This window comes from Notothenia coriiceps, unplaced genomic scaffold (assembly GCF_000735185.1).
Source record: "Notothenia coriiceps isolate Sejong01 unplaced genomic scaffold, NC01 NC01_scaffold00037246, whole genome shotgun sequence".
NCBI lineage: Eukaryota > Metazoa > Chordata > Actinopteri > Perciformes > Nototheniidae > Notothenia > Notothenia coriiceps.
This window is the reverse complement of record NW_011369947.1, coordinates 9,405,156-9,417,398: the sequence shown is the minus strand read 5'-3', so window position 1 is coordinate 9,417,398 and position 12,243 is coordinate 9,405,156. Positions and strand designations below refer to the sequence as shown.

Here is a 12,243-nt window from a genome sequence, read left to right as displayed (position 1 = left end):
GAGAGAAACGTAAAACAGTTATTCAAGTACTGCACTTATCAGTAGCTTGTACTTAAAATTCAACTTTCCAATAATACTGACGCAGTTATGTTTCTGGTTACTTTGCAGATTTAGAGTTTATATTCAAACATATAATACATTTAAATGAATATGCAACTTTGGTTAATACGTGGTCTCACTTTAAACATGTTTCCCCTCCGATTGGAGTTGTTGATACTTAATTAAGTACTTTGTGGGATTGCAAACATATCTGAATATCAGGGATGGAGATGTCCATTTATTATGTTCTGTACTAAAGGAGGCCCACAATTTACTTGAAACGTTGACTTTAATTACATGTATTATTTCAACAGACTTCACATAAGTGTATTAGGTTAGATGAAAACAAAAATGTTAAGTTTAAATAGGTCCAATTATTATTATTGCTTTCAACTAACCTAATACAGTCATTTGAAATCTGTTGACATGATACATTTAATTAAAGTCAAGGTTTCAGTTTTTTCAGTGTTTCCATTTCAGGTTGCTTTATTCTTCTACTAAATAATGCAGTGTTGACTTCCACAGAAACTTTGCAGAATTAAATATTATATTATAAAGAAATATATTAGGATGTATTATCATAGATTAAGTTACCCTGTGGTATATAAATAATAAAAATGAGCTCCACCATTGTAAACGTCAAAATGAAAGTTAGGAACACAATGCATCTCTAAATATAATCCAATAACATAAATTATACAGTAGTATTATATATTAAATAAATGGGCCATTCTGCATGATGAGAACTTTTGGTTGTCAAAGTACATTTTGGTAAGAATACTTTTTCTACTTTTAATTTGGTAAAATTTGAATGTATAACTTTTACTTACAATAAAGTGTTTTGTGTATTTAAGTAAAATATGTTTGACACATTCAGGTTAAAAAATGAATGTCTCTCTTTGTTTTGGATAACGATGTAGGTTAAAGTACAGATTCTAAATAATTCAATGCACTCGATGTGTAGAATTATTTACATTAAATATGCTCATGTTGAATCCTGAGGTATACAAATAAAATGTTCATCCCGTTTTATCCAACAGACTGGTGTTTCACCTGCAACTACAAGTTTAAGCAGTGAATGTGCAGGGTGACTTGACATACTTTATTCAACACAAATATCATTTTGTTGTGCTGGTCAAAAGGCTGATTGTACCTCCTGCTGTGACTGTTCAACAAAGCGAGCAGCAGAGCTTCAATAAAAAGATTTGAGCGGATGGATTTAAGCTGTTGCCTTCTGATTCGTCCACTCGGCTAACTTATTCCTCTAGGAGTGGGCTGAGAGGACGGCAGGAAAACTGATCCACAGAATGCTACAGCAGCCTGGCCGCTTCCTTCGAGGTATATTTGAGAGAAAGTGTGAAATGGGTCTGGATAAACAGAGTAAAGCAGGACCTGGATACTGTGCGCACCTTGGCTTCGCGTTTGGAGAGCAGAGCGTAAAATTAGCGTCCCCACAGGAAGAAAACGCACTTGTTACTTAACCTATACCGCCCTACATGTATCACGGCTGCAGGATACGGCTCATAGATGAAAACTACCCCGGTGAGAGTCGTTCTCTGTCGGACAAGGAGCCCGTCAGTCTGGGACCATGTCGGACATCTCCACGGATTTTAACAACGGCACGCAGCCGGCGGGGCGGATCACTCACCTCAACTTCCCTGCGCTGATATTCGGGATCTTGCTGATAGTGATCATCACTGGCGGAAATGTGCTTGTGTGCCTCAGCGTGTTCCTTGAAAAGGCTTTAAAAACCACAACAAACTACTTCATAGTCAGTTTGGCGTTCGCAGACCTGCTGCTGGCGGTGCTGGTTCTGCCGCTCTTCGTTTACGCAGAGGTAAGCCCCGACCTGCAGGTGGATTACCGGAGGTGCGCAGGGGGCACAAGGGGGAACGGGGTCCTTATTATCAGGATGTGTGTTGATGATATCTGGGTAGTGAGAGTCGACTGTGGTAGGGAACTTTAGACAGCCTTCACCTTAAGTGGCAAATAAATAAAGTGCAGCCCTAGTTTGTCAACCAACAGCAGCTGAGAGTTCTGCAGAATATCAGTGAAAATACAAAAGACATGCAACTAGACTAGATTAGCAAAACTACTACAAAGACCAACAAAGCAAAATGACCATGAAGAGACACCAAATGACCACTAAAACATGCAAAAGGACAACCTAGAATTGCAAAGAGACACACATAAAAACAGCAAAATGACACCAAAATCATAAAAAAAACACGTCAAATGACAACTACAAAGATGCAAACATGATGAAATATTGAACACCAAAATGTGCAAAAACTACCTCAAATAGCAGCAAAATGATGTGAAAGATACATTTAAAACCACTAGAAGCTGCAATGAGATGCAATATTATGACAAACAGCCATAATCACCACAAAGACATGCAAAATAATAACAGAAGCACTCAGAACAAAGTCACGCACAAACAACAAGACACTGACTGTTACGTTGTGTCTCTTTCAGTGTGGGTGTTTCAGTGGGCAGGGGGTCCCTTACATATGAATTACATTTACATAGAGAAGGGTCAAATCATTTCCCCAATTCTCAAGGAAACATTTGAGATGTCCTTACATTAAAAACAATCAATGCTTGGACTAATCAGGGGAAATTACTCACATAACCCTCTCTAAAGCCAGTTCATCATGGCACAAAATAGAAAAGAGCATTCACTACAGCTTCCTCCCTCACTTTCTTAAATCGGGATTAATTAAGGACAGGGAAAACGCTGCACTCTAAGTCTTTGCATTGTGTATTTACAGTACATTACTGGCACCTCAGTGGCCAGTAATGTACTTTATTTCCTAATTACAATAAACTACTGTAATCCATTTTACAGCATATAGGACACTACTGTATTACTACAAAACAGTATTTTACTGTAATTTTAATTTGTGTTGTAATGTAGCCCATTTCTACTGTCGTACTACAAAACAGTATTTTACTGTAATTCTAATGTTGCCCATTACTGTATTTTATTATATTCTACTGCAATATTACTATACTACTGTATTGATTATTTACTGCACTTCAGAATAACATTGAATTCAAATCAAAAGGTTCTTTATAAAGAATTAATTTTATTCCAAACTCACATTAAAATAGTTAACACTGTTTTCAACACAGTCACAGTTAATATATGTTCTTGAACATTTAGCATTTAGAACAGTAGGATTGCATCAAAAATATAAAAAATGAATTAACATTTTTCTTAATGCCCAGGGAGTACACAGAACAGCAATCTTCAGTTAAACTTTTTACATAAAATATATTTCAGTAAACATCTTCAAAACACTGCAGCAGCATTTTTTTTTACATTAAAATTATTTCTCAAAACTTGTATTCAACAATACAATAACAACAATAACAACAGTTATAGCTAGAGGTTGCTTATCACTGACTTGCTCAACATTCAGGTTGTTTTTTAAACATGTCCCTGTCTATCAAGCAGTAACGGCAGAAGTAGTTGCTTCTGCTAAAATTCTAAGTGAATCCTCCGATACAATGTGAAGCAAGATTGTCCCCTGATATGGCTATCAATGCTCCTTTCAGACTGGTACCATCCTCAGTTGCAAATCCCAACTCTTCTATATCCTTCAAATCAGCTAGAAGGGGAGAGAAGATTNCGAGGGAACCAGCAGCTTACTTCCTGGTTTTAGGACGCGTCACTGCACCTCTCAATATGATGCCAATATAAACAAGGTCTTCTGTCGGCTCTGTACATCAATGCCGACCTATGCTGACATGTAAGTGAAGAGTAGAAAATATAAAAGGTATTGGCTATAGGGAAAAGTCCCAGCAGTTTAGGAGAATGAAGGTTCTAATCTAATCTAATACATAGCCATTACATGTCTAATTCCTGATAATGACAGGAAGACAGAAAGCGCATTATACTAATAATAATAATACTACTCATAATAATAGCAGACATTTTTGAACAATGACCACAATATCATTATTTTCATAAACCAAATATGAACAATTGAGGAAAATGAGGAAGAACTGATGATTCAAATGTTGTAGTACAAGTAGTAATGGAGTTAGTGCATAAATTACTATTGCAACAAATGTGTTAATTTTCTTCATTATTAGTCGATTTTTTTTAATGCAGACATATGTTGCAGGGACTACTAAAATCATCATACTGGCGTGACTGTAAACATCAAGGGGTTAAATAAAAAAATTTTTTTTTTTTTAGAGGACATTTCAGAATATCGCGATATATATCGTATATCGCGATATAGTCAGTAAATATCGCGATATCATTTAGAGACCATATCGCCCAGCCCAATCCTCAATTGGCACAATTTTTGCCTTGCGATGTTGGAGAGAACATATGAGACTTGAAAGACTTAAAGTTCTTAAAAGTCCAAGGGCACTCAGGTATACCACATGAAAAGCAATGATTAGCCTCATTCCTGTGTACTTTTACATGTGTGGTGAAAGAATATTAGACAGAGGTTGAGAAACTGCATGACTTGCAGTTGTAGCTATACGTATACTGATTATTTGGCTGGGATGACTTCTGTAGGTCAAGTCACTGGATGTCTTTCAGTCGCCAACATGTGTTTTCAAGACACTGATATTAACGGGGAAAATCCTGCAGGACTCAAATGCCTCGTCCCGGTCTGCACGTTGTTTCTCTTTCAGAAACACAGAGGACTACTGTTTGTATGATGATATCACGCTGCAAACGGTGTCCACCAAAAGTCGAGTCCAGTGTCTATGGAGTGTCATTTTTATTTGTTATAGTTTGGGAAGATTGAAAATCGGTAGGGAAAGCCAGCTAAGTCGGTAGGCGGTAGGAACATGTCAAAAGCGGTAGACTACCGCCCAAATCGGTAGGGTTGGCATGTTATTAGGAGAGGCAGGATCCATGAATCATTATATTTCAAGTCATCTAGCCCTCATTAAAGTATTAAACACCACCTGCCTGTCTTCCTTAATAGCTGTGTGGCTCAGAGTCACCCCGTTGAGGCTTCCAACTTAAGTCCTCCTTAATTAGCTGTACTTGTGATCATGTTACCTTTGACAGTGGCCGCAGCCAGCTAATCTACCGAGTGTCACGGTTTTTCGGCATGTCCTCACTGGGTTTAGAAGAAGTCAGTGTGAAAGTTTACACTTTTAATGTTCTCCTGAAGAGAAGTCAGGCGAGGGCAACGTGTTCGACAGGAGGAATGTTTGTCGCAACATTGAGCTGCGCTGGTGCAAGAGGATTAAACATATTTACTCTCAGATTTAGGGCAGCTAATCGGTGTGTGTGTTTGTGTGTTTCTTTCTCTCTGTGTGTGTGTGTGTGTGTGTGTGTGTGTGTGTGTGTGTGTGTGTGTGTGTGTGTGTGTGTGTGTGTGTGTGTGTGTGTGTGTGTGTGTGTGTAGTTTCAGGGTGGAGTTTGGTCCTTGAACATGCTGGTGTGTGACAGCCTGATGACCATGGATGTGATGCTGTGCACCGCGTCCATTTTCAACCTCTGTGCCATCAGCGTGGACAGGTATGTGTGTGTCTGGTCCGATGAAGTAACCATATCTGCATTTACATGACAGAGATCTTCAGTTTGTTTAGTGGAATAAGGAAACTGCTTAGGGGATGGGGATGATTCATATGTATGCATTTAGAAAAAAGACTCAATTTGTATCCCTTAACCCAGTGGTTCCCAAACTTTTTCAGTCGGGCCCCCCTTGGGTAATTGGAAATATTTTCGGGACCCCCCAACCCGGTTCCCATCTATATTGGTAGGATTAATTGTATATTGTTGTAAAAACATTACATTTTCTCTGCTAATAATAATAAGATACAAAGATACAACTATAATTTTATATTTTATTATGGATTACACATGAACAAAAGTGCTTGTAATAGATACTGTGAATTAATTTGGCCCAATTAAAACTGGTTGGCCTTCTTCCCTGAGTAGTAGATTTTTAAATTCAAATTTCTTTAAGGAAAATATATTAATTAACTACTATTTCTACTGCAGATTGCAAACGATCACATCACTTTACCATTTCTATTCATCAATTACTTGTGTGTGCTTGCTTTCCCTTGCAGATCTTCTCAAACCGGGGCTGTTGTTTTGAGACTGCCACTCTCAGTTCATTCTCAATGTTCAGCTTTGATCTGTATTTCGTTTTGATGGCAGCAACAGCAGAAAAGCCTATCTCACACAAGTAGGATGTTGCAAAAGGCAGCATTATGCCCACAGCTCTCTGACCACTGAGATATTTTCGAGCAGTGTTTGTTTACAATTGAATAATAATAATAATAATAATAATAATAATACATTTGATTTATATAGCGCACTTTAAAAACAACGTCATCTCAAGGTGCTTCACAAAGCTAAAAGGAGAAAAATAATAAAATAAAAAAATCTTCCTGCGCCCCCCCATGCAGTACCTCCGCGACCCACCAGGGGTTTCGCCCCACAGTTTGAAAACCACTGCCTTAACCAATCAGACAACACCTTTCATGTTTTCGTGTTGTAAAGACTACAATTTAAAATCATGGAAAGCTGTAGTGAAGTGTTCACGACACTCGATCATAATGGGAGAGAAGTGTTCTGCTCCTACACTGAATTTATGTTGAGTGCTTTGAAGAAGGCGTGAGCAGTCCATTAGTTTTAATTAAAATTCACATAAACAATAAAGGTGTAGTGATGGAGGCGATTCTATCATCCATTTCTATTTTTAACAACTTAAGAGCTGCCATTTTCCGGAATCTGTAGAAGGGAGAAAACAAAATGTCCTCAAACTTTAAGAAAGGATTAATAAAACACTGCTATTAGTGATTACAACAGCTGAGTATGACATGCAGAACAAATGCTGACAATTGCCAGTTTACTGTAGCTCAAACCAGAACAAAGAATGAAGATTTAAACAAATTCAATGTGTTATATATTGGCCTTATTTTATATACAGATTTGTATAAAAACTGTTGGGAGCAGCCTGAGGTCTAATAATTGTTCCGCCAGTGGCTGCTTCAAATGTGATACTCAAAACGTGTCATCTCTTTTTAAAAGCTTCTCAGAATTATTTTTAGGAAAACGTTGTCTCTCATTTAAAAAAAGGAACCACGTTTTCAAAATGTTAAAGCAGCAACGTTCAGCTCATTGTGTTGGTTTCAGGTGACTGACTCATTTTAAAACTAGCTTGATGATATAGTGGAGCGTTTATCAGCTAAACAGACAGATACTTCACTCAGTCCTTGGAGAAGAACAAAAACAGAGATAATAGAAAGTGAACACAATCAAGAAAAACAGGTAGGAGGGAACAGGTAGGAGGGAACACACACAGACAGGAAACCAAAGACAGATCTAAACAAGACAAAACACAATGCAGACAGAAAACCAAAGACAGATCTAGACAAGACAAAACACAACACAGACAGATCGTGACAACAGGTTTACCAATCTTTCCTGATACAGAGTTGCTCATTGAGATTTGATAGCAGTAGAACAAAAAGTAATACAAACAGGGAGTGCGGACTCTGCATTGTAGTTTATTACACAATTAGTGTTTTAGCTGAGTTAGCCTCTAATTCTGAAGATAGAATAAAACTCAGCGTTTACGGATAAGCGGGAGAAGATGGGTGGATGGATGGTTTATAGAAACAAAGCAGATGGGAGCTGCAAAAGGTCTCTGCATGGCATATGGCTAATTTACATTTAACTCGTGAAAACCTGTAAAACGCAGGAATTAAAAAAAACTGCCTTGATATCTTGAGTTACAGGGATGCCCTTGTGTATCTGTTTCTTATTTCATTTTTTATGTAACTGCTTCGATAAAATGGGGACAGTATGAGTAAATTGAAGGAAATGTATTTGAAGTTCAGAATTGTTTTGACCTTTTTTGGGGGGTATCTGGTCTAAATGGTCTGTTTAGTAAGTGAGGGAAGATGTACAACATTACACATTAGAAACCCCAGGAATCATGTTATATAATAAAACAAATATTAGACCTTTGAATGGATTTGTAATCACTGTTTGACTAAGTAATTTAAAGATTGAGAAAGAAAGATTTATTAGGTGTTTAATTAGTCTTGTTTTTGACCCTTGCTCATTTGTTTCACAGGTTCATTGCCGTGTCCATCCCACTAAACTACAACCGTAAACATGTGGACCACCGTCAGATCGTGCTGCTGTCGGCCACGTGGCTGCTGGCCCTGGCTGTGGCCTCGCCCGTCATCTTTGGCATCAACAACGTACCGGACCGCGACCCTAGCGAGTGCAAACTGGAGGACAACAACTATGTGATTTACTCCTCCGTCTGCTCCTTCTTCGTCCCCTGCCCCATCATGGTCCTGCTCTACTTCGGGGTTTTCCGTGGGTTACGACACTGGGAGGTGACTCGTAAGGTCAAGCTCCGCAGCAGCATAGAGGCTTGCAGGAGACTGCAGCATGCGGCCGTGGCCACCGCCCTCCCGCCGCTCACAGGCACCATCCCCGGACCTCTGCCCATGCCTCTGCCCAGGATCATCGAGAGGGACTTGGCCCAGTCTCGGTTGGACGACACGGGCGACTTCATGCAGCAGGAGATCCCTTATCCCCGGCAGTACAGAGAGAACTCGGTGCCCACGGTGACCTACAGCCAGGTGCACCGCAAGAAGAGAGCCAAGATCAACTGCAGGGAGAGGAAAGCTATGAAGGTGCTGCCTGTCGTAGTAGGTGAGTGATCACGTTCCCCCTCTCTACCAATCAGAGGCTGTTGTGACAGCACAATCTATAAAAAACACAGCCAAAGAACCATAGCAGTGTTTTTAGTCCCTAACCTTTAATCACTACTTTCCATTAATGCCAGGTGTAGTTCAAGCTTTGTAGTACTTGTAGCGCGTTTACCAAAAAGATATGATAAGACATCATTCACCTATTCACATTAATTCATACAGAGGCTGCCTTACAAGACGCCATCTGCTTAGGGTGACTGACATTCACACCGCTACAAACGGTTGGCCATCAGGAGCAATTAGGTTAAGTGTCTTGCCTAATGCCTACAGACACATTGACATGTTGACTGCAGGGGATGGGGATTGAACCAGCGACCTTCCAATGGGTGGACTACAGGTCTACCTCCTGAACCACAGTTCACTAAAGCAATTCGTGAGCACTTCTAGGCTTAAGCTAGAATAATTAATCCAAGGCTGAACGGAAGAAAATATACATGGGTGTTTATTGGACCCTTTCGGATTGAGGGCGGGGGTGTTATGTACTTATCGAGTGAGCAGCTTCACGTCAAAGTAAACACAAATAAGGGTGAGACAATGACAAGATGATCAACCATATTAAATGCTTTTAAGGAAAATGTATTTTCTCTGCTCTGTTAGAAGAGCACTTGTGGATGACAGTAAACATAGATGGTTTCAGGATGGTTGCTCTTGAATTGCAGATACATTTCTGAGATTTAAATTACAGCTTGCATGCTGAAAATGTGCTTAAGCTGACGCTTTAGCTGCAAAATGATTTAGCAGGCAAATAAGAAAGTATTAGATGCAGATGAGATGACGTCCACCAGCGGGGAAAGAGGACCCTCAGTGTCAGTCTCAGTGGGATCCATAAATATAGATGTTTATCCGACCCGAAGTCTCAAAATAGAGTCATTATTCGTCTTCAATCTCAGTTTATATCATATTTTGAGCAGTATTCCGGACAGAAAGCAAACCAGATTCAACTTCTTTCTGATTCTTGCTTCTCCTCAATATGTCAGACGACGACATTTATGGTGTTTGTTTACTTGTAGGAGATCTTAGAAGTAGTGTTTTTTCAAGTTGAAATGTTGTTTCCTCAAGGGGCATTGTGCCTTAGATTATACCCACGTGTGTATTTTAGATATCCGCTTATTCACTGAAGCAGGAAATGAGAGGGGAATGGCTCATGACAGAAGGTGAAGTGTTTTAGTGTTGAACAGTTCAATATGTTGATTACGACCCTGTTTAAAATTGGCACTGCAGCAGCTGTTTGTAGTGCCTCTTAATCAAACAGATCAGAAAATGAACTATTAACACCTTTCCAACAGCATCTCTTCTAAGTGAATAATAATAGTTTTTCTGAAATGTTTACCTGCGGCCCGTTTTGAAAAATTTACTTTGGATAACAGAACAGTCATTTCGCTTTAGCTTGTCAACAGTTTAATTATCGTTGTGTTGCAGCTCAGGTACTGGAGGTTTATGCAAGGATAAAAGCCTCACCTCTGACTTTCCGTCTCTTAACGAGGAGCTGCCATCATAGCTTAAAGCCCTCAATCCAGTTATTATGCAGCACATTGTGTCACGCCGTGCCCACGTGCAAAAACAGGCTGAGATCTGGCATCATACATTCACTGTTTGGACAAACCACCCACCAAAGATTACTCAGGTTTATCTGAAAATATTACCCAGCACGTATTGTATATAGTATTGTACAATGTACTACTACTTCTAACTGCAGTGCTCAGCAGGTGTTCAGCCAACATTAGTTTAGTGATGTATGGCAGCACCAAACCGTCCACACTAATCTATGTCAGTAGTAAAGGGTTCAACTGAGCACAGGCTGATTATTTACAATCCCCATCTGTACATCACCATCAGTGGATTGCAGGGGTAAACATCACACAGGCATAAATAACTAACAACAACTGACAAGAATGTAGCCTTTCACTTAAATAAAAACTGTAATTTACTTTCCTATTACGATTAAGAGTGGGGCATATTTAAAGCATTGTATTGCCATATTTCGCGTGGCAATATTGTATTGATTCACCATTTTTTATTATTATATAAAACAATTATTTTGCGAATACAAATGTAACTTTTTGGTCACAATTGCTTTTTCTATCTATTAGATCAGGGGGGTCAAACTCAATTTCATCACGGGCCACATCAGCATTACGGTTGCACTCAAAGGGCCAGTTGTAACTTTAAGACTGTATAAAAATACATATATTTAAGGAGTAATATATAAACATATAATGGACTACCTTCATATTACAATTTGCCTCTGGCATTGGATATTATGTAGATGGATCAGATGGTGGATATAACTTCATCATCTAACTACGTCTGAAAGGTCGCAGAGTCTAGGCAATAATTGCAAGTCTCTTCAGTGAGAGATGTCACAAAATGATTTAAAGAAAAGCATTCTAGAAAAACAAAAAAAAGGCAAAAAATTTAACATTTTTGGGAAAAAAAGTACATTTGAAACATCACATTTAGCTTAAAAAAGGCACATTTAAGAAAAAAGACATATTTGGAAAAAAAATACAAATCTGAGAAAAACTATTGGAAAAAAAAGCTATTTTGAAGCCAAAAAAGTCAAATCTGAGAAAAAAAGGTTCAATTGAGATGCATTGTGGGACATGTAGGTTTAGGGCAACGTGCTTCGCCATGAACCGTATGACCAAATATATTATATTCTTGCAAGCTCTTATGGGGACCACATCAAATGAAGTCGCGGCCGGATTGGGCCCCGGGCCTTGAGTTTGACACCCCTGTACTTAGAATGATAATGGTGGAGTTTTTTTTGTCCGGGTGTCAAAGTCAGCGGACAGGCAGTAAAGTAGGCTTAAAAAAGGGTAAAAAAAGATAGCTAAAATACTAATATTAAAAATATACTTTTGCAAGCTCAGCAATCATCAAGTATAAATAATTTGTATCTTTGTACTTAATGTACTTAAAAAAATGGTCTCATGCTATAGGCAATTATAAAAAAAAGCTCGCCTTTTGTTCCTCTTTTTCTGTCAGATTACAAAAGATACATATTTTCTGCTTCACGAAAAGTCCCATTCTAAAGTGTATAGGAAACTCCTTGTTCACATCACATACGCTGCGTCGGACGCTGATTGTTTAACACTGTTTGTGAGTGTCATAACACCCCAAAGATAGGTCAAGGTTATACACTTAGATAAAGGTGAGCACCAGAGAAACTTCCCTCCTTACCAATTCAATGTGAACCACCACACATTCATCTGCGCGAAGCAAAACAACAAAATACTCATATTAAGAAAGGTTGGCATGACTCACAACAAACTAGGGAATAGTGAGATATTGGGACAATATTATAAAGGTATATACAAAATATACAGGAAATCATCGGGGGATAACACAAGGAGACAGATGGATGATAAACTAAAAGAAAGGGAACTGCATTTCAACCTCACTCAAATTGTCCAATTGTGTCTGGTTAGTGTAAATCTTATTGTTGTGTTAATTGTTTCCTGTCATGGTTAG

At 38.7% G+C, this 12,243-nt stretch overlaps 1 protein-coding gene across 1 annotated transcript in view; it reads left to right on the top strand.

The window, feature by feature from the left end:
• Positions 1-1,627: 1,627 nt before the first annotated feature.
• Positions 1,628-12,243, top strand: part of drd4b (dopamine receptor D4b) — a 25,630-nt gene continuing 15,014 nt past the window's right edge. The window contains exons 1-3 of the mRNA XM_010795565.1: positions 1,628-1,876; positions 5,430-5,542; positions 8,118-8,710. Of these exons, the coding sequence (XP_010793867.1) occupies positions 1,628-1,876; positions 5,430-5,542; positions 8,118-8,710 (955 nt within the window). The remainder of the gene's footprint in view (positions 1,877-5,429; positions 5,543-8,117; positions 8,711-12,243) is intronic.